Here is a 23,105-nt window from a genome sequence, read left to right on the forward strand (position 1 = left end):
ATTTCCAGTTGTCTGTAGAATCTCAGGATCATGTTCAAGAACATAACACACTAGAATGACACAATCAACCTAAAAATACCTCCACAAACCTCAACAGACTCTCAACTCCTGCCAGGCCATTTCTTTAGACAGGAACCTGAATAGACAGACAGATCTTGCAACATATCTTGAAGGCCCATAAACTCAGGTTCTGTCAGACCAGGGAGGAAATCACAATGGTGAGCTAGCTGCTAAAAATGTTCTACTGCAGCTATATCAATCTATGGCCTATCACTGAGAAGATCCTCATTGATTTCAGCCACCAGAAATGAGCATGACGAGATTGGAGGTTTCAAGATAACTAAGAGCTATTTCATATTAGACTTTATAGATCAAAATCAACAAGTTGACTTACACCAATAATCAAATAGGAAGCCAGTGATGTGTGTGGAGCACAGGTTTACACTCCCAAGGAATCTTGTAGTAATATTTTGTACTAGCTGAAATTTGTGCATGAACTTCAAGGGAAGTTCCATACATCTCAGTGAGCAAGACTGACTGAAACTCAGCCAGGGGTTACTTTTCCCCACCTGATGTGAAGGAGTCCAAAATAAACAAACTCACTTTGAGGACCATTCTGCTTACTTGGACTTCACAGAAATCATAGCAGAGAAGAAAGCTCTTACCATCTCCACTGGAGCCACAACATACTTTTCCACAGTTTCTCTATGGAAGAAACAGTTGCATTTCACAACTGACCAACACGATTTCCACCATTCATGCATCATCTGTGCCAGATCAGCATTATAAAGTGTTGACCAGTGAGGAGAGTGCAGCGTGAGGGAGCACTCAGGAACACCATGCCAATAGACAAAGATGGTGATTATGATAATCACCCAGCCTGGACCAATAAAAAAGGTCACCTCTCTACAAAAGAGTAAACGTGAGCCCTAACCTCCAACTGCAGGCAATAATGGTCTGATCTAAGAAGTGTGCAATCACCAATCCCGCTCCCACAATTCAGAGTGACCACTATTGTCCACTGAGCCAGAAACCACACTGAATAGTTTCAAGGTTATTGTTGTTGCCATGAGATCCTTGAAGAGTCATCATCTACATGGATGCTAAAATCACTCAGGGCAATAAGCCTCAGTGACTCCAACACCAGGGTAGATAAGCAATTTGTTAAATCAAACAGGAAATCAGAGCTGTAGTGGAGTAGCCTGTAAACATAACTATCCCAGGATCCATACAAAAGCTGGACAAACAAATCTAATTTTAGAGTCAGAGACTTCCCATGCTTAAACTCAAATTAAACCAACATAACCACCGCACTTCTGAACTGTCCTTCTGAAGATCAGGTTTCAGAGAGTCTGGGCAATCCAACCCTGACACCTAGACTGTTAAAGTACATTCCCCCATCCCCCTACCAAAACACTTATTGGAACATTTATTCTAGGTTTCCATGATTTCCCTCTCTATGTTACCGCACATTGTCCAAAACACAGTCTGGAGTAGTACCAGGAGTTTATATTCAATACTTAGGTTAATTTAGTTCTTTCTCATTAAATCTATTTGTTAACTTGGCTAATTAAGCATAGTTCTTTTAAATAATATTAAAGCTTTACTACATTTTAATATCCTTGAAATTTGATTCCTTTTGTGATTCCAGGATACTTTGCCCAGAGTGATATTCAGTGTACAGCATATTGCAATAAAGTCCTATGCCACTGTGCAGGATAATTCTCCACAAAACTATTGGGAATCATGCATGTGGGAGATGAATATGTCCTAAAATGGCAGATTGTCATTTCAAGTATATCATCTGCATCCAAGTCACACTGCACTGAAATGAGAAGTCACCCTGAAGAGTTCTTTCCATTTAAGTACTGTCACAGAAATAAAACACACCTAATTTCAATAAATGTTCTCTCTCCTTTACTTTATTCTATGAGAAAGACACTAATTTATGCATAAAAAAGAGCTAAACGTTTAAAGTAAAAAGGAGTCAGGGAGATAAGAGCCATTTATTCTCAAATCATAGAGATTAAATAATGCTACTTTAATTGCATTATTGATCAAATCTTCCAGTCTTTATTTATCGAAACCCTCATCTGATGTCAATGGGAGTTTTAACTGCGTAAGGACTGCAAGTTTTGGCCTTATGTGCATACCAAAAAGGTACAGCAATACATATATTCCAGCTGACTCAGACAACCCTTTGTGTGTGGTAAGATTAACAACTGCTTTGGACTTGATTCTCTGGGGCACTACCCCACAGCATCAGTGATCATATGTTGGGAGTGGATCAATGGCAGGAAAGGGAAGGGGGAAACCCATAGCAGAGTTCAGATTGGTAGCCATGTTAGTCTGTATCAGCAAAAAGAACAAGGAGTACTTGGGGCACCTTAGAGATTAAAATGTATTTGTGGGCTAAAGCCCACTTCATCAGATGCATGCAGTGGAAAATACAATAGGAAGATATATATATTACACACACACACACACACACAACATGAAAAAATTTCATGTTAAAATTCTCTGTATATACATAAATACACACACATATATCTGGTTTCAGAGTAGCAGCCATGTTAGTCTGTATTCGCAAAAAGAAAAGGAGTACTTTAATTTGTTAGTCTCTAAGGTGCCACAAGTACTCCTTTTCTTTTTACACATATATCTATCTTCCTACTGTATTTTCCACTGCATGCATCTGATGAAGTGGGCTTTAGCCCACAAAAGCTTATGCTCAAATAAATTTGTTAGTCTCTAAGGTGCCACAAGTCCTCCTCGTTCCATAACAGAGTGGAGCTCCATTATGCCTAATCTTTTACGCCAATGGCACAAGAGCCTGCATGGACCTTGCATCTGTGGAATTTAGGGCTGCTCCTCTGCATCCCTAACTTACACCAGTGCTAGACAGTCCTAAATAATGGAACTGGTTCACATGTCCCTCCAATCCATGGACAGGGTGGAGAATCAAGACCTTAGACTCAGCAACGTCAGTGCGCTCATTTCTGGCAATGGAGACAGTTTCTCTACATGTTTAACCAGATATCTTTTGCACTTAGAATTATACCTAATGATTTTATAATCATTTCCAGTCTACCATCCATAAAAACAACTCTCAGTTCAGTTAGACCCCATGAGAGCAGTCTAGTAAGATGTGAAGGTTCAGAAAAAGGAGTTAATCTTTAGATTATTTCATGTTATGGCTGGATTACCACTATAAACTGAGCACAAACTGCACCTCAGACTCATCAACGCAACAGGTTAGATAAGACTGTAAGCCCCTTTAAATCAAAATGGAAAAGTCTTGTGTAGTATCTCAGCAGTTGGCTAATGTAAAGTTCTCACCTCAAACAAATCATTTTAAACACCTATTTAGAAACCTCATGTTCACAAGACCTAGAGGACTAAGTGTCCTTCGAAACATAATAAATGAAGAAATGGAGAGCTCATTTTACAACAGTGATTCCTAAGCAGTTTAACCTTGGAAAAAAATGTAACTACAATACTACAATTCTAGCAAGTGATTGAGTCTACTTACCTCTTTTTATTATAATTGAACTGTTACCTACTTGTCAGTCAGTCAATAAGGGATCAAAATATCCACTCTTGGTTTTGCTAAAAGAATTATCTCATGACACTGTCAGAATATTTGAATTAGTACTAGTAGTATTTTAGTAATGCCTAGCGGCCACAACTGGAAATCAGTGCCTCATTTTACACAGTCACTGTACACACATTTAATTAAAAGATGGTCCCTGCCCCAAAGTTCTTATGATCAAAGTAACAGTTTACAGTCTAAGCAATCCTGCCTAGGTAACTAAACGATAAGTTTTATATGTTTTGGTATGACCATTGATCCTGGGAGTTCCACAATTAAGCTTGAGGTGATGGTGGACCAAGGCCTAGCTGGAGTCTTCAGAGGGACTAATGTGCCATGGGGTCTAGTCCGGGGCATTTGTGTACATGCACAGCACTCAGAGGAGTCTATGTAAACTTGGACTTTGACCCGCATGTGGGGCCACCAGAAAAAAAAAGGCAACCATGCAGGAGGTGTTAAGGCAGCCAAAGTGATCAATGGAATGTTGTGGCACAGTTCTAGGACCTCCCAGGGGAACATATATGGGAAGGATGTTATCCTGTCCCCCATGGAATGATGCATATTATCCCCTAATGGCATCGACTTGGTCCCTTGGGTGAATGGGTCTTCTTTTGAGGTGGACTGGATGTGGGAGACCAGTTCTTGATGAATTGCGGCATTGACAAAATTAGTAGGCTTGAAGACAGAGGGGCTTGAAGATAGGTACCTTGTTTTCCGGTAGTATTCCCCTTTTTGTGATGGAATATCAGTTTTCCCACTTTGGTTTCCCAGGCGGTAGGGGATAGTAAACTCAAATTGAGACAAGAACAAGGCCCACTTTATCTGCCTCCGGTTCAAAGTTTGGGTCTTGCAGCAGTACATGAGGTTCTTCTAGTCAGTAAAAACCTGTACCGGATGCCAAGCTTCCTCAAGGTGGTGACACCGTTCTTCAAAAAGCAATTTTGATTGAAAGCAGCTCCTTGCCCAGTATTTCATAGTTCATTACTATGGGGGGGGGGGGAATTTTCAAGCATAGTATGAACATGTGTGCAGAACTGGCTGGGGTCCAAGTCACTGTGAGAGTACCGCCCGGAGAGTCACATTGGGGCATGTGCCAGAATCAGAGCTGTGGTGAATGCAGTATTGAGGTGGTCAAAAGCATGCTGGATATCAGGAGACCATGTGAAACGAATGGCTTTATGAAGGAGGGAAGTCAGGGGGGCTGTTTGTTAGAGAAGTTGGCAATGAGTTTTCTATAAAAATTTGCAAAACTCAGGAAAACCTGAAGTTCTCAAACAGTCCAGGGTTCTGTCTAGTTACAGATGGCCTCCACCTTCAGTAGGTCCATCTGGACAAAAAGGATGGCATGAGGAATGTTCCCTGCTCTCCTCCCACCCTACAACTTACACACTTCGAAACATCCAGAGGGTCAAGATAAGCCAAATATCCAAAATGCCACTCTAGGTGGTACAGTTAAAACTCCATGGCTGGGTCTTTATTATGTATTAATTAGGGCTGTAAATTAATCTCAGTTAATGCATGTGATTAACTCAAAACAGATTAACACTTTTTTTTTAAAAAAATGAGTGTTAATCACACACCTCTGGAGACAGGACTCGGCGGCGGCCAGGTGGGGAGGAAGACACCTCTGTCCTTAGGGCTGAGTGAGGGGGGCCACCACCCAGGGGAGCCCGCTCACCTCCCATCGCCCTGCTCCATGCTGCTCCTACCTCCCCGTTTACCCCATGGAACCGCCTCTGACCAAGCTATGCCGGACTGGGAGCCTATCTCCTGTGCAGAGCAGGGGTAGGGGTAGGCTGATGTCGAGGTGTCCATCTGCCTCGCCTGTGTACCTGGTCCCCACTGAGCTGGAGGAACCTGTCTGCTGCTGGCTCAGGAATGAGTGCTCTGCCAGCAGCTGCTGCTGGCTGAAAATGCATTCAGGCTCCTGAGTGCTCAGCTTAGAGACAGCACTCCTGCCCCCCAACACACACACACACACACTCTCCCCACCCTCACCCCCAAACACACACACCCACCCCAAACCAAAATCTGAAATGGCAACCCTGGACTGAGCCAGGAATAGCCAGAGGGCTATGGGATGGCTGTTGGCTCCAGCAAGATGCGGCCCTTGTGCAACAGCACAGAGTCTGCCTTGAGCTGCAGGCCAAGTGCCAGGCACCACAAGCCGCAGCAGCACAGAAGTAAGCAATTAACACCCAAAATATTTAAATAAATGATATTCTAATATTGTTTAAGAGTGCAATTAAAACTGTGATTAATCACAGCTACTTTTTCAACCTCAATTTTTTAAAATTTGTTTGACAGCTCTAGTATTGATTATTGATGATGATGATGAGGATATTGACATTTTGTTCCCTTAGAATCCTAGGTCTCACATTTCAGCTGAGAAAAAGGCATTTTTGTAAGAGAAAAAAAGACCCTCTCCCTTTCATTATCATACAAAATTAGAGAGGAAATTGCTTTTTCTAGGAACCATATTTTTTGCTTGCTTTAGACACAACCCAGCTGGAATTCAGAACAATGAACATAGTAATTAGCTGACATTTCTCTACATAATAATATAAGTTAAAGCTCTAAGGCCTTGTCTACACTAGGGAAATTTCAGACAAATTTCTCACTGTTGCTAACACTGGTTCGGTGGAACTACTGTTAACAATATTGAAAGCCTTAATGTAGATAAGCCCACTAACCTGCACACTGCTATCAAGACTGTCAATAAGACTTGCTCTGAGCAGAACAGTCGAAGCTAACTATACTGAATGGCTCTAAAAATGTAGCCTATTATCAAATATAATATATTTCAAGACTCATTGCAAGACAACCCCCATCTCCCACTTGAAAAGAAAAGAAAAGAAAAGAAAAGAAAAGAAAAGAAAACTTGGTTTATCCATAGTTACTGAAAGTGTCCCCAAGTCAAACACCGTCAGCATTCATCCTGTAATTTCTTACTTTATTAACACGAAAATGTTTTTGAAATAAAGACTCACTTAAATTAAAAACAACATGTTGAAATGGCATTTTCAAATTGAATGCTATTAAAAATATTATTCTGGTATAAAAACAAGAAGTGGCACATCTTGCTATAACTCTTTGCTGCAAATGTGCCATTTTCAACCACCATTTCAGTAGAACAATCCCAGAGACACACCATATATATATTGAGTCAAATATCAGGGGGTAGAGAAGAAACTCCCTTCTCTTCAGGTATAATAATGCCTACATCTGTAATTTTCACTCCATCCTTCTGAAAAAGCAGATTTTTTACCCACGAATGCTTATGCCCAAATAAATCTTTTTATTTGTAAAGGATGCCCACCATTAAAATATTGTGGAAGGAATCTAGAAAAAACAAGGATACTGGCAGAAATCCAATATTATTGGAAAGATGGGCTATTCACAGTGTTCACACTGCCGGTGGTTATTAATTAGAAATATGTAGATATCCCAACTCTCAACAGTTCAGCATGTATCTGAACTGGAGTGATGACCTGTTTTCGCTGACAAGATTCTTATCCAGGTAGTAGTGAAAAGAGTATAATGTAGAAAAGCTCAAAGATACAGAGCCATAAATTACTTACAGTCCTGTCTTAACTTTTACACAAATGGTTTACTTACTGCAGGTGCAATGGGTAGGGGAGAGGCTGCGGTCCTGGTGGGACAGAGGAGAGCCATAGACCTCCAGCCAGGACTATGAGGAGAAGGAGAAGTCCCTGGCCACAGAGGCTGAACAGTTCCTGCCTGGGGAGGGCTCCCAAACACCTGGCTGGTGAGTGAGAGAGCTGGGACCATGACAGTGTAGCTGCAGAGAACTCCCTGCATGGCCCTGGGGCAGGTGACACTGGATCCCTGCAGGTGCAGGAGGGAGGCTGCAGTCCTGGTGGGGCAGAGCAGAGACCCCCGGCCAGGACTATAAGGAGGAAGATGTATACTGGAATTTATGAGACTTTGTGATGTGCGCGCCTCACCTGTCAAAAAAGTCATCAGCCACCAAAGCAAGGGACTATGTTAGAGACAGTATGCTATTGCAGAGTTCTTGATTGGCCTGTTTACCTACACATTTACTCCGCGGGCAGTATCCTTTTAATTGCTATGCTTGTTGATTAAGTTGTATTTCTTCACCCTACAACTGAGTAGTATTTGTAGATAAGGCAGAAGTGGGGAGTGAATGATACTCTTCCATGCCTATTACCCATGGCTCTTTTGAAGATATGGTACTGAATGACTATGAAAGAACTGATTATCTGGATTTTCACTTCATAAAAATCTTAACGGCCTCTCCTTTTGCAAACTGCTACAGCCCTGGAGCACTAGCTATCATCAGTTTTGTATGGGAAAATAAGAGAGAAAAGTTCTGTTAAAGCCTTTTGGCCTATGTGCATTGGAGTCCCAGAGGGTCACCATGTTGGTGACTTTCTTGAGCAGCATTTCTGACAGGGACTGAGTGAGAGAGACTTTAACCACACTAGCATTTTGCTTGTCCCTTTTATGATCTTGTATGCTCAGCTTGAGTACACCCTTAGCTGACAGAGCATGAAGGCTTTCCTTCTTATGCCAAAATTTTGCCCTATTCTCAGGTAATTGCTACCTGGCGTCTATGAGAGAAAGTGTAAAGCTTGGTCTTATGATTAAGGCGCTGGGCTGAAAATCAGGAGATGTGCATTCAATTCCTGGCTCTGATGCAGACTTCTTATGTGACCTTGGGAAAGTCACTTGATCTGTCCATGCCTCAGTACAACACTTCCTTGCACCACAGAAGTGTTGCGAGGATAAATGTTTTAATGTTTGAGAGGCACTCAGATACTACATGATATTGGCTATTTAAATAGACAATAGCATGAGGGGGAGGGCAAAGCAGATAATTAAGACATTTGGGAATATCACACTGATTAATTTCTATGTATTTCTCCTTATATATTCAGGGGGTTTTAACATCACAGCGCGTATATTTTTAATTGCATTTGATTACTGTATAAAATTTATATAGCTAAGAGCTCAGTATTATTAGTAATAATCATAATATTTATTATTGTAACTATATGTGTTGTAAGAGTTTGCAGCCACTTTGTTCTTGACATGTTAGAAGCCAAAAACAACTCAATCTTATTGATTTATTGGAGAAATCAATATATACTCACAGTATCCTATTTTTATAATTACCAAGACACAGTACGGAAGGAAGAAGTATTACCATATTCAAAAGACAACTAGATAAACTGGGAGAGATGACTGGCAAAAAAAAAAAAGCAAGCAGACAAGCAGGAAAATGTTGATTCAGCAGTCTTTCAGCTCCATAGATTTCTTACATTCTACAAACTTCAAATTTTCCATGACATCCCAGAACAAGAGTTCCAATGCTATTAACTCAATATTTTATCTTGAACGCTCTTGCTAACATTGGACAGGTGAACCTTCTTTCATGAGAAGTGCTTTTTATGAACAAACTGCATGAATCGAGTGAAAACATTGCATATCTTTAAATATGTAGATATATGGATCTTCTCCTACAACACTATGAAAAAAGGGAATCACAGCATTTAGGTACTGCATAGAGCACAGTCATACAATGCCCTGATTAGCATCTGCACAAGGAAAGGGGTCTCTGCAATGGTTAAATCTTATGTATTCCCATCTCTGTGCTGATTTAACAAATATTAATCAATTTTTAAAGACCCACTTTATAATCTGAAAACAATTATATATAATATGTTCCACAGTATTTTAGAAAATGGAAATAGACGGTTGCTCTCTCAGCATATAGGAAAGATCTCCAATAGGAATACACTACTGACAATTCATCAGATTTAACAAGATACAGTTAAAGAAGAACTGACCTCCCGAGGACAAATGATTCTCTTGGGACGCGGTGCCTCCTGTTGTAACTGATACACTGTCAAATATAAAAAAGCAATAATAATTAGAGGACTGCAATATACACAAACTTTTATTCAGATATTTTTAGTCAGATGCTTCAGAGAAAATGCAAACATATATAAAAAAGGGTGGGGTACAGAGACGTTTTTAAAATACATGCAAGTCAAGTCATTTATATGGAAATTAGTCATGCAATTGTACACTGGTAACATTTATTTATTTTTAATTCATATAATCCCAATTTAGTTTTATATTGGTGCTGGCACTGTGTATTTCCATACTTTGCTTGCAAGACATATAACCAACATAACAAATCCTTCTGAATGTTTCAAGATAAAACTCCTTTGTTGCATACAGTATTACTGACAAGCTCAATAATAGAATTTTTAAATAAAATTCCAGTGTTTTTGAATTGGCTAGGAAAGAACTGCAACAAACTACCAAAAGAGTTCACTAGAATCTTATCAATGCATACTGAAGACACAAGTGATAACTATTTAAGAATAAATTAGACCCCTAGTGCTTCCACATGCTAACATTTTCCCACTTTCTTTTTCCTTTTAATGTGCTACCTAAGATTCTCAAATATATTTCAGATCAACTTTGCTCATCCCAAAGGTTCCCAAAGATGAGGGACAGCAACTGAGTGAACTCTGGGTCTCGCCTCTTCAATCTTTTCTTACAGTTGACCCCTACCACTCTCCCTTTGTGATTCAAGGAGGCTTCTTCCTTCCTCTTACTATTCCACAAGTAGTGAACGTGGGTTGACACATGATGACAGCAAGCAATTATAATGCAAATAGAGTGCCTCTCTTCTCAGCTTTAGTAAAAATCCCAAAGCTAGGCTTGCTCCCTTGAAAATAAGCCCACTGTATGTAGACCTCTATACACATATAAAGGGAAGATGGGCATCCCATCTCTATGATATTGTGATCCCCAGTCCAAGATCGCAGTGGGCTGTGGATCAGCAAGATGGCAGGTTGTGGGAAGAAGACGAGTGATGGGAAACTCCCTCAGCCTTGGAAAACAGTGGAGTATCTACTGAAAAGCTAATATGGTTGGTGGTTGTATTACCTCTTTTTCAGAGCCCCTTTGCACCATGGATCACCCTTTAAAAGAGGGATGAAGAAAGCTGTGAAGAAACTTGGGAAGCGTGGCGGTACTGGACTTTCACACAGTCACCTCTGCCACTTGTAACTTCTGACTTCTTTGCTAATCTTCGGGAACATGCAAGTTTTGGGTGTTATGCCACCTGCTAGTTTTGAAGCAGGGGACGAAAAACCCTATCCCCTCCCTGGTTAGGCAATCACATGGAAAATGAAAATGGAGAACTCTTCACAATTTCCTGTCTTCTATAGAGGTTTTTATGCACAGGGGTATTATCTGGCCATAAATATATATCCAATATTATGAATTAATATATGGACCTGTCTGATTCAGTGCTGCCAGCTCCCATAATTTTTTTTTACAAGTCTCATGATAAATGGCATTTTTCCAAGCTCCTTGAGTCATGGGAATAAGTGCGGATCTCAGCTTTCATTTAAAAAGAAAAAAAGCTATTTTGCAAGCTTCGTGGTTGCACAGAACATGAAAAACTGGCCCCCAGCATTCCCTAAACTACAAAGAACCTAAACTGTGTCTTCTAAAAAAAAATCTCATGATTTTGAATGCTTGGAGTTGAAGATACTGCTGATTTAGCAAGCTACTTCTTCCTAACGATAAATATCTACGTAAACAGTCCCATTAACTTTAATTGGAAGTATTCAAGTGCTTGAAGTTAGGCACATGCATACATTCAGGGAATGAGGGGCGATCAACAGGTTATCTCAAGTGCTTATATACAAATGCACAAAGCCTTGGAAACAAGCAGGGAGAACTGGAGGTCCTGGTGATGTCAAGGAACTATGACGTGATTGGAATAACAGAGACTTGGTGGGATAACTCACATGACTAGAGTACTGTCATGGATGGTTATAAACTGTTCAGGAAGGACAGGCAGGGCAGAAAAGGTGGGGGAGTAGCACTGTATGTAAGGGATCAGTATGACTGCTCAGAGCTCCGGTACGAAACTGTAGAAAAACCTGAGTGTCTCTGGATTAAGTTTAGAAGTGTGTGCAACAAGAGTGATGTAGTGGTGGGAGTCTGCTATAGACCACCGGACCAGGGGGATGAGGTAGATGAGGCTTTCTTCCGGCAACTCACGGAAGCTACTAGATCGCATGCCCTGATTCTCATGGGTGACTTTAATTTTCCTGATATCTGCTGGGAGAGCAATACAGCGGTGCATAGACAATCCAGGAAGTTTTTGGAAAGCGTAAGGGACAATTTCCTGGCGCAAGTGCTAGAGGAGCCAACTAGGGGGGGTGCTTTTCTTGACCTGCTGCTCACAAACCGGGTAGAATTAGTGGGGGAAGCAAAAGTGGATGGGAATCTGGGAGGCAGTGACCATGAGTTGGTTGAGTTCAGGATCCTGACGCAGGGAAGAAAGGTAAGCAGCAGGATACGGACCCTGGACTTCAGGAAAGCAGACTTCGACTCCCTCAGGGAACGGATGGCCAGGATCCCCTGGGGGACTAACTTGAAGGGGAAAGGAGTCCAGGAGAGCTGGCTGTATTTCAAGGAATCCCTGTTGAGGTTACAGGGACAAACCATCCCGATGAGTCGAAAGAATAGTAAATATGGCAGGTGACCAGCTTGGCTTAATAGTGAAATCCTAGCGGATCTTAAACATAAAAAAGAAGCTTACAAGAAGTGTAAGGTTGGACATATGACCAGGAAAGAGTATAAAAATATTGCTCGGGCATGTAGGAATGATATCAGGAGGGCCAAAGCGCACCTGGAGCTGCAGCTAGCAAGAGATGTCAAGAGTAACAAGAAGAGTTTCTTCAGGTATGTTGGCAACAAGAAGAAAGCCAAGGAAAGTGTGGGCCCCTTACTGAATGAGGGAGGCAACCTAGTGACAGAGGATGTGGAAAAAGCTAATGTACTCAATGCTTTTTTTGCCTCTGTCTTCACTAACAAGGTCAGCTCCCAGACTGCTGCGCTGGGCATCACAAAATGGGGAAGAGATGGCCAGCCCTCTGTGGAGAAAGAGGTGGTTAGGGACTATTTAGAAAAGCTGGATGTGCACAAGTCCATGGGGCCGGACGAGTTGCATCCAAGAGTGCTGAAGGAATTGGCGGCTGTGATTGCAGAGCCATTGGCCATTATCTTTGAAAACTCGTGGCGAACCGGGGAAGTCCCGGATGACTGGAAAAAGGCTAATGTAGTGCCAATCTTTAAAAAAGGGAAGAAGGAAGATCCTGGGAACTACAGGCCAGTCAGCCTCATCTCAGTCCCTGGAAAAATCATGGAGCAGGTCCTCAAAGAATCAATCCTGAAGCACTTGCATGAGAAGAAGGTGATCAGGAACAGCCAGCATGGATTCACCAAGGGAAGGTCATGCCTGACTAATCTAATCGCCTTTTATGATGAGATTACTGGTTCTGTGGATGAAGGGAAAGCAGTGGATGTATTGTTTCTTGACTTTAGCAAAGCTTTTGACACGGTCTCCCACAGTATTCTTGTCAGCAAGTTAAGGAAGTATGGGCTGGATGAATGGACTATAAGGTGGGTAGAAAGCTGGCTAGATTGTCGGGCTCAACGGGTAGTGATCAATGGCTCCATGTCTAGTTGTTCAATATCTTCATAAATGATCTGGAGGATGGTATGGATTGCACTCTCAGCAAATTTGCGGATGATACTAAACTGGGAAGAGTGGTAGATACGCTGGAGGGGAGGGATAGGATACAGAAGGACCTAGACAAATTGGAGGATTGGGCCAAAAGAAATCTGATGAGGTTCAATAAGGATAAGTGCAGGGTCCTGCACTTAGGATGGAAGAATCCAATGCACCACTACAGACTAGGGACCGAATGGCTAGGCAGCAGTTCTGCAGAAAAGGACCTAGGGGTGACAGTGGATGAGAAGCTGGATATGAGTCAACAGTGTGCCCTTGTTGCCAAGAAGGCCAATGGCATTTTGGGATGTATAAGTAGGGGCATAGCGAGCAGATCGAGGGACGTGATCGTTCCCCTCTATTCGACATTGGTGAGGGCTCATCTGGAGTACTGTGTCCAGTTTTGGGCCCCACACTACAAGAAGGATGTGGATAAATTGGAGAGAGTCCAGCGAAGGGCAACAAAAATGATTAGGGGTCTAGAACACATGACTTATGAGGAGAGGCTGAGGGAGCTGGGATTGTTTAGCCTGCAGAAGAGAAGAATGAGGGGGGATTTGATAGCTGCTTTCAACTACCTGAAAGGGGGTTCCAAAGAGGATGGCTCTAGACTGTTCTCAATGGTAGCAGATGACAGAACGAGGAGTAATGGTCTCAAGTTGCAGTGGGGGAGGTTTAGATTGGATATTAGGAAAAACTTTTTCACTAAGAGGGTGGTGAAACACTGGAATGCGTTACCTAGGGAGGTGGTAGAATCTCCTTCCTTAGAGGTTTTTAAGGTCAGGCTTGACAAAGCCCTGGCTGGGATGATTTAACTGGGAATTGGTCCTGCTTCGAGCAGGAGGTTGGACTAGATGACCTTCAGGGGTCCCTTCCAACCCTGATAATCTATGATTCTATGATTCCTTATTGAACCAAGGCCTTATGAGAGTTTAAGATGCATGTTTAAAAATGGCATGGCACTGAACTTGATAAGGGATAACACTGTTGAGCACTAAATAAAGATTTTATATTTGAATATTGATTGTAAGTATCTAAAAATAGTATGTTGACATTGCGGGAAGTGATTTGGAGTAAGTCAAGTTGAATGTGTGTCTTTATTTAATACCTATTATTATTTACTTTGATTGTGCTAACACCCAGAGTGGGCTAAGCACTTTCCAAACACAGAGGACACAGTCCTAAAAAGAACAGAAGAATACACAGTCTAAAAAGACAGACGATTGAGGCATGTAGATGTAGGCAAGAGGGAAGTAATGTTTTTTTCCCTCTGGTAGAAAAAAAAGGAGGGAAGTGGGGGGTTGGGAGGGCGGGGGGAATTAGGAAAGTAAAATATTAAAAGAACATGGAAATGTTTCTACTATTTCAAAATGGGTGGAATGGATTTTTTTTCTCCAGAGCTTTTCATTTCAAGTTTTTTTTCCAATGATCAAAATTTTGTCAAACACAAATTTAGTCTTGGATAAAATTCCATTTTTCAACTCCAAAAATAAAATCTGTCAAAAAATAATCAGCCATACTAACAAGGTAAATAAAAGAAACAATTTATAACATGACCTAGAAAGCTTGTTTTTTGTACCTATTGTGCAAGAAGTGGGTCTTCCGGAAATATTTAAATAATGACCAAGTAATGACTTTGCAGAACAGCTCAGCAAGGGTGTTCCATGTATAGGAAGCAGTTTGGAAGACAGTGGGGAAATGGCTGGGATGAAGTAGACAAATGAGGCTTTCAGGCTCACATCATTGGCAGAGCAGAAGGGAAAGAGAGGGGGATGACGCAACACAGTTCAAGGAGGATAATTACAGGAGAGAGGCGCAGAGTGATGAGAAGCCTTGAAAGCCAAATAAGAAACTTGAGGTTGATGTGGTGGAGTGAGAATAATCAGTGGAGAGGTTCAATCAGAATGAAAAGCAAGAAAGATTATGTTTTGTGCAGAGTGGAAGGGGGAGATGTGGTTTTCAGAGAGCCTTAGGTAATTCATCTATGCAGTAATCAGATGGAAGATAAGGGTCTGGAAAAGATTTATCTGGGTGGGGAGAGAAAAGAGCTTTGGTCTTAAAAATGTCATGGAGGAAGAAGCAGTAAGTCAACTGTAACACACAAATAATAATAATTAATAACAACTACTTTAATGTTGTCATGTGCTCCTTGTACATGGACGAAGTAGTAGGTTACAGGGCTGCTATCTCTTTTAAGATACTTTAATGCACTGCCAAGTATGGCTGTTACCAGCTCAGGTAAGTTATGTTGCACATGGTGCAGCCTAATGGGTGAATACTGTAATATAGTTTTAGCATTCCATCATGTCTCCCCCTTTTAGTTTTACCTTTCCCCCATTTAAAAAAAACTAAATGGTCAAGCTATCTTTAATGTTGAGTACGTAGTCTATTAAGTGTCTCAGAATCTTACTGGTTTTCTATACAAGACCTGAATGTGTAACAACTTGGTCCATCCGGCTGTCCATTAGTTGCAACGACTGGGTGTGGTCTGTTCAGAATCATTTAGTCTTCTTCTTGTTCTGCATCTGTCATCCGTAGAGTTTGCTCCATTGATTGTTCTTTCTGAGAAACAAACTGAAGATGTTGATGGTTTCCGTTGAACTCTCCACCATCAGTTTCAATCACATATGATCTGGGCAATGAATTCCTTTTCCTTCTGACAGCTGGAGTTCTCCATCCAGTTTGTCACAAACATAGTCACCAGGTTCTAGATCTGGCCGTTCTCTGAGTGATGTCTAGCATCGAAGTGTTTGTAAGTCCTTTTCGCATTTTTACCCATTTGGCTACTCTCGTCATGTCTGGCCACTTTGGAGACAGATTCTTTTCCAAAGTCAGAACAGTAGTTCTGAATTGTCTTCCCATCAGGAGCTGTATTGGACTCTATCTAGTAGCAGTTATTGGTGTAGATCTATAGCTCAGAATAGCAAAGAATGGATCTTCCCTCTGGGTGAGGAAGAGTGTGGTGGGGGTGTACTTCCCACACTGGCTCTGAGAGGGCTAAGCTGGCCAGGTGGGCCAAATCAGCCAAGTAGGCTGCAAGGCAGGAGAATTAAGGGTGAGAGAAAAGCCCTAATTAGGGGGAAGCTCACCTGTGCAGAAGTGGGTGGGCTAGTATAAAGCCAGGAAGCTGGCAGCAGCAAAGGCAGCTGGGAGGAAGTTTGTAGTCACCCTCTGTTTAGTAGAGAGCAATGGAAGAAACCCAGGGAAAGAGGAGAACTTGGAGGCCTGGGCCTGAAGGAAGGGCATACCTTGAAGAGAGCAGGGTGGAGAAAAGAGCCTATAGGATGCAGGGTAGGAAGCAGCAAATTTTGGGACTGAACAGACCTTGGCTGTGTGTTGTAGGGTCCCTGGGCTGGAACCCAGAATAGAGGGCAGGCCCTGGTTCACTGTGAAAGTTGTAATGGCAGAGCAGTGAACTGGAAGAGTGCCTGGGTCGCTGCAGGAGTGACAGGGTCAGGGCACCACATGCGAGGACTGCTGGATGCTCTTTGAAAAAAAGAGACTTTGAATGACTCCATCCCAGAAGGGGGAAAAACTCTGAGGGTCCTGGCCAGAGGGCTGAGACATGAAGAGGCATCTCCTGCAGTGAGAGTGAGGCTGCAGATGGAGAGAGAAACGGTGTGCAATTGCAGGAAGGGGCATTGCCATACAGCACTAAACCTCAGGAGAAGGAGGCATTCCAGCGGTGAGCAAAGGACCCCATCACAAAGAGGCAGTAGTAACAAATGACTCCAGGCCATAGGCCTGAATGACTTGCTGGATGGTGGCAAGCAAGCGAATTCAACAAGGAAATGTTGCAAACTGGAAAGGCAAGGAGTTCCGTTTTGGTCACGTTAACTTTAAATTGACAGCAAGACAACCCAGAGGAACTGCTGGAGAAAGAGGCTGATGGTGTCAAGGCCAAGGACAGCATTTCAGAAACAAAGAGAAGCTAAGGAGGAGAGTGAAAGTGATCAAGGATATCAAAAGCTGTGTCCTTTTCTATAGGTGTTCTACCTTGTTCACATATCAAATATTTATTATTTTTAAGTCTATGGATGTGATTCAAATACAAATAAAATACTATGGCCATGATTTTACAAAATGGGTGCCTACCATATTTAGATGGCTGATTAAGTGACCTAATTTTCCAAAGTGATAAGCACTAGGCAGCTCCCATTCATTTCAATACATGTTCAGAAGTGCTGAGCACTCAGGACTCTGATGGCATTCCCTTTAGCAGGAGTGCTAAAGATGCTCAGAACTTGAGAAAAGTCCAGACATCTGTTTTTTGAAAGTCTTGAAATATATAGGAAGACAGTGCCTTGAAATGCCAGCAAAATAATTGCTGGTGATAGTATTTAATATACGATTGCATCTGACCCAGTCTACCTCTACCTTTAGAGCTGACAGACAGAGACAAATTCTCCTTGATCAAAAAAAGGAGATGTTTTCAACCAAGTGATTCATTATTATTTTTGCCTTGGAAAAATTAACCTTCGGAAAAAGTGGATTCATTGTTACTTAGAGATTGCCACAGACTGGCAGTGGCTCTTTGTTCCAGCATCAAACACAGATGAAGTTCACACTGATGTCACAAAAATAATGGGTGTAAAATGCAATATCAAAGTTAAAAAAATGGCTTTAAGCGGGCATTTGAACAATAACTTTGTAATGCAAGTGGTGTGTTTGACACTGGTATGCACTACAGCCAATCTGAGCATCTTCTAAGGGTTAACAAAACTTTAAATAATCATTTGCTCTGTTGTACAGGCACTAGAGGGCATGCGCATCTCTTGTTTTGTTACAGCTGGAGAACAGGGCTTGAATTGTCTTTTGGAATGAATAAGGGAAACTCTGGAGTTCCTTTTCAAGAGAGCCTGTTCTCTAACTGTGAAACCTATTGCGGTCAAGCAACAAAATGATGGTGTCAGTGGTCAAGGATACCACCACTTTGGGTGAAATCCTAATTCGAATGGTCTGGGTCACCCAGGCAGTGGTGGCTAAAATTAAAATCAACAAAAAGGCAGAGTATATAAATAGAATATAAATGAACTCCAAAGAAAGCCCTTGACCCTCAGGGCTTTCATCCCCATGTACTTTCTTTTCTTGTACTCAGGAACCTTTAAGAAGCTCAGAGCCAGCCTGGTGTTAGTGTAACTCTCACACCTCCTGGGTGTGGTGCTCTGTCCGATCTAGTGGCACCGAGACCACTTTGAGAGAGAGATTAATGAGTTGGCTCTACAGCCTTAGCTAAGAGCCATGTGGCTTTTAGCTCATACAGTAGAGGCTCATGTATTTAGCTCCAAAGGTCACAGGTTTGACGACGACCGGTGTCTGTCGGTGTTACATTTGCTCCTGTGGCAGAGAGTTGTTGCTCCCTTGAAGTCCAAAACTCTTCAGCCCTCTCTCTTCTTGTTTCTCCCTCGTTATACTTGGGCTTGCTCACAGTAGCCAAGAGGTTTCTCCCATAACTGAAATTTCTCACAGCTGAGCAGTGGCATGGCTGATTTTCCTGTCTACAGGAAAGGTGGATTCTCAACCACTGCCTCCCTGCGTTTTGTGTAATATTTGTAGATCCCTTCCCAGGTGGCACTTGAAAACCTTATATTCACCCTCCTTCTGTTAGGGAAAGTGACTGATTTCCAGCTGCCTTTTAAATTCTGTAATGTGTCAAGAACTCAAGACTCCCCTCTTAAAGTATACAAGATTAATGATCAGTTACACTCTGATGGGTAGAGAATATGTGCATCTTTGCTTTTACTTAAGGACCTATAGAAACCACTGCCTCCTTTCTGGAGAAGTTTTTAAAAGATCCTTGATTTATGCCGCAAGGCCTCAATTTAAGCAGTGCTTGAGCACATGCCTACCTGTAAGCATATCAGTAGTTTGACTGACTTTAGTGGGATTACTCACTGACTTAGACTTAGGCCTTGTCTACACTAGCGAGCTTACAGAGGCACAGCTGTACTAATGCAGCTGTAAGATCGCTCATGTAGCCACTCTATGCCGCTGGGAGAGAGCTCTCCAAACAACATAATAAAAACACCTCAGTGAGTGGCAATAGCTATGTGGTGGGAGAAGCTCTCCCACCGACATAGTGCTGTGCACACTACCACTTATACCGTTGAAACTAAAGTTGCTCAGGGGTGTTTTTTCACACCCCTGAGCGACGTAAGTGTTTCCAGAATAAGTGGTACTGTAGATATGGTCTCAGACACATGTTTAAGAACATGACAGAAAGGGAGCCTTAGTTTTTGACTGAGCATTGACTCAGATGTTCTACCTCATTACTCTCCCTTTGCCAGCTGTTCAGGGGTAGGAAGTAAGTGTTTCAGAGGGAGTTGGTTACTGGGGTCTGCTGGTGCTAGGATATGCCCTCTGCATCTTGTGTGGTGAACACCAACATGACAAGGACAATCTTTTCAAATGCTGAAACTAGTCACAGCTAGCCCGAATGAAAGTATGTGTCTATACTGCAATTAAAATCCCCTGGCTGGCCCGTGCCAGCTGACTCAGGCTCACAGGGCTCAGGCTAAGGGGCTGTTTGATTGCAGTGCAGATGTTTGCACTCAGTTTGGAGACTGGGCTCTAGGACACTGCAAGGTGGCAGAGTCCCAGAGCTTGCGCTACAGCCTGAGACTGAATGTCTACAACACAGTTAAACAGTCCCATAGCCCAAGCCCCACAAGCCCAAGTCAACTGGCATGGGCCGGCCACAGGTGTATAATTGCAGTGTAGTCATACCCTAAGAACATATCAATCTTGAACAAGTTAAGAATAGAACAAACTGGGGTCCTCTTCTTCTCCAAGAGACAAGCACACATACAGTGCTGCTAGAGAGCCAAAACAAAAATTGTTCCTATTCTACTTCAAATATAAAAATAACTGTCTGCTTCACATATGAAACAGAGAGTGGAGACTAGTTTAGCTTACACTACAGTTCTTATCTTCCTTTCTTCAGTAATGACAGAAGGGGAAAAGACATTTTTTAATATAATCTTCCTAATGTGCCACAGAACACGGAAACAATTTAGCGATTGGAAACATGTTTACTTACTGACTGATTACTGAGATAGAAATTTAATCCAAGATGTAGCTCAGTGTTCACTGGCTTCTAGCTACTTCCTAACTTGTACCAGGGCTCCCACTAGTAATATCAAAGTAATGATCATGTGTCTTCTCCATCCCCTAATAAAATGATGGAACGGAGTCTGGTGCATCTTCTGACAATACAATCATTGACTGAAGACCTTTCAGAGATTAGAAATAGGCATCCTCTCTGCAGCAGACCTACACAGCTGTGATTCCAAATATTGTTAAAACAATCTTTTAGGCTATGTCATTGAGTAAGGCCTGGATCCTGCAAGCTGTTCCATATGGATGGATTTCTGCACGCACGTGAGCAGTGTAAACTTAAATGGGTCTCTTCCACCAGCGTGGTGCAGATTGCAGGATTGGGAGCTTGATTAGTATGTCAATAAATATCAAGAGACAACATAGTGCCTCTAAACTTATACAGAAATTAAATGTTGCATGCAGTAGTGTTACAGCCATGTCTGTCCTAGGATATGAGAAAGACAAGGTGTGTGAGGTAATATCTTTTACTGGACCAACTTCTGTTGGTGGAAGGTACAAGGTTTTGAGCTTCACAAAGCTCTGAACATTACTTATGCCACCAGAATTTGGTCCAATATTACCTCACCTACCTTGTCTCAGTAATTAAAGATATTTTAAACTAAAAATTGTATACAGGATATTCTAGTAGTATTCTGACAAATTGAAAAAAAAAGGGAAAAAATAACTCAAATACATGAATAATGATCAATATCAATGAATACAGACACTTCAAGAGAAATACATACACTAATTTAAACAAAAACTATGATGTGACACAGTGATAGATCATTTCATAGGTTAATACCGCCACTGGGCATAATCTTCCCGATGTTTAACTTATCATATTGTCCATTTCTTGGAAGGAATAAAGAAAAAGATTTTCCTCAAAGAAACCAAGACTGCAATGAAAAACATATGTCTACAGAGAAATATTCTCAACAGTAATCTTTGTAATTTTATACTACTATCAAATGTGTTTAAATACAATGCAAGTTGGGGCTGTGTTAATTACTCCAGAGTCATTCAGACATGAAGTTTAGAAGCTGAGATGATTTGGTCGTCAACCACAAAATTGGATTCTGAATATATCTGAACAATAACTTATTTATCATGCTCTGTAAATTAGATATGTTTGCTTAAAAGTTTCCATGGGCTGTTTCATGAAAACAAAAACTAAGAAAAAATACTTCACTGCACTGTGCTAATCTGATCAACAGAAGACAAGTGATACAGTTCTGGGGTGATGTGAAAAGCTCATGCTCTGTCCGGACTCTTCCAAAAAAGGCTGTACCACACACACACCAAAATGGCTGAGACCACTGAAGTCAACGGGAGTTTTCCATTGACTTCTACGGGGACAAGATTTCACTCTAAAAATCACTGATTTAAAGAACTCCTTCACAAGTATAGTCAGGCTACCTCTCTCAAAATGGTTAATTTTGCCATTTTTTTAAAGGAAGGATTTTGTCTCTGAAAACAGTAAAATTCAGTACAGCTTGATTAGTGGAGGGGGGAAGTAGCAAATGTAGGCTTCGATTCAGCAAGCTACTAAGTGTGTGCACAATTTAGAGCATGCATACGTTAGTTCCATTGAAGTCAATATAATCTTGCTCAGGCTTAATTTATCACATTGTCAGTTTCTATTAAGTTAGAACAAATTAGTTTTTCCTCAGAAAAAACAAGGCAGTGGCAAAACACAAGTTTAGGGAGAAGTATTCCCAGCAATAATCTTATAATTCTACCAAATCTGTGGAAAACAATGCACTTTGGGGCTGTATTACTTTTGTACGAGAGACAAGATAGGTGAGGTAATATCTTTTATTGGGCTAACTTATGTTGATGAGAGAGACAAGCTTTTGAGCCACACAGAGCTTAGTGTAGGCTCAAAAGTGTCTCTCTCTCATGAACAGAAGTTGGCCCAATAAAAGACAGTACCTTCACCCTCTTTGTCTCTCTAATATCCTGGGACCAACAGGGCTACAACTCTTATGTTTCTAAGATCATTCATGCACAGTGCTAAGATTCTAAGGAGACATCTTTGAAATCAGGAAGGTACTGAATATTGTATGCAACTCAAGTCAATGGGGCTACTTGTGTGCTTAAAGTCATGAGCATGTTATGAGCATGTTTAAATACTTTGGTGAATCAGTGCCTTAAGTTCCCACAACTTCATGGCTTTGTACTTTTGTGCATTTTCATTTTGATAATGATGTGGTAATCAACAACAACACTACAGTTTCATTAAAATTTTCAGTGAAGTTTTAAAATAAAAGATTAATTTTACAATCAAATTTTAATCAAGATTTTAAAAGCCAACTACTTTGTCTCAGCTCAGTGCTACATCATAGTACAGTGTAACTGGAATAAAAGTAGCATACAACAACGTATTTCTGCATTACACTTCATATAAATGATATTTAAGTAGGAGAACTGGATGGTCCAGAAGACTGAAAATAGTATATTGGGCCTTTTACTTCTAAACCACCAATTTAAAACCAGATTAAATTGCTAGGGATCAAAAACAATCATCACCTGAAGGTAGCTTTGTGGCCTGTATAAAAAAATTTGGTTCACTCAGGTCAATTCAGGCTCGGCAAGTATGCACAGTGAAGAACTCATTGCCATAACAGGAATCCTTTTTGGCAGCCTCAGCTCCGAAACAAAATCTGAATGGATAGGGAGATCAAACTATCACCCACAGAAATGGCCTGTATAGAACATCACATCAATGAGGGAGTGTGCAGGAGTTTGCATTGCTGCAACCCATACTGTATCTGTTATCTGAATAAAAAGAAAACTTCAGTTTGCCAATGCACCTACTTT

At 41.4% G+C, this 23,105-nt stretch overlaps 1 protein-coding gene across 4 annotated transcripts in view; it reads right to left on the reverse strand.

The window, feature by feature from the left end:
* Positions 1-23,105, reverse strand: part of CHN2 (chimerin 2) — a 199,575-nt gene that overhangs the window by 102,864 nt on the left and 73,606 nt on the right. For 3 of the 4 annotated variants that reach the window (XM_073333598.2, XM_073333600.2, XM_073333597.2), the window contains exon 3: positions 9,427-9,482. The exons of the other annotated variant lie outside the window; for it this stretch is intronic. In XM_073333598.2, the coding sequence (XP_073189699.1) occupies positions 9,427-9,482 (56 nt within the window). The remainder of the gene's footprint in view (positions 1-9,426; positions 9,483-23,105) is intronic. 4 annotated transcript variants of the gene reach the window in all.

The sequence above is a fragment of the Lepidochelys kempii genome, chromosome 2 (genome assembly GCF_965140285.1).
Source record: "Lepidochelys kempii isolate rLepKem1 chromosome 2, rLepKem1.hap1, whole genome shotgun sequence".
Taxonomy (NCBI): Eukaryota; Metazoa; Chordata; order Testudines; family Cheloniidae; genus Lepidochelys; species Lepidochelys kempii.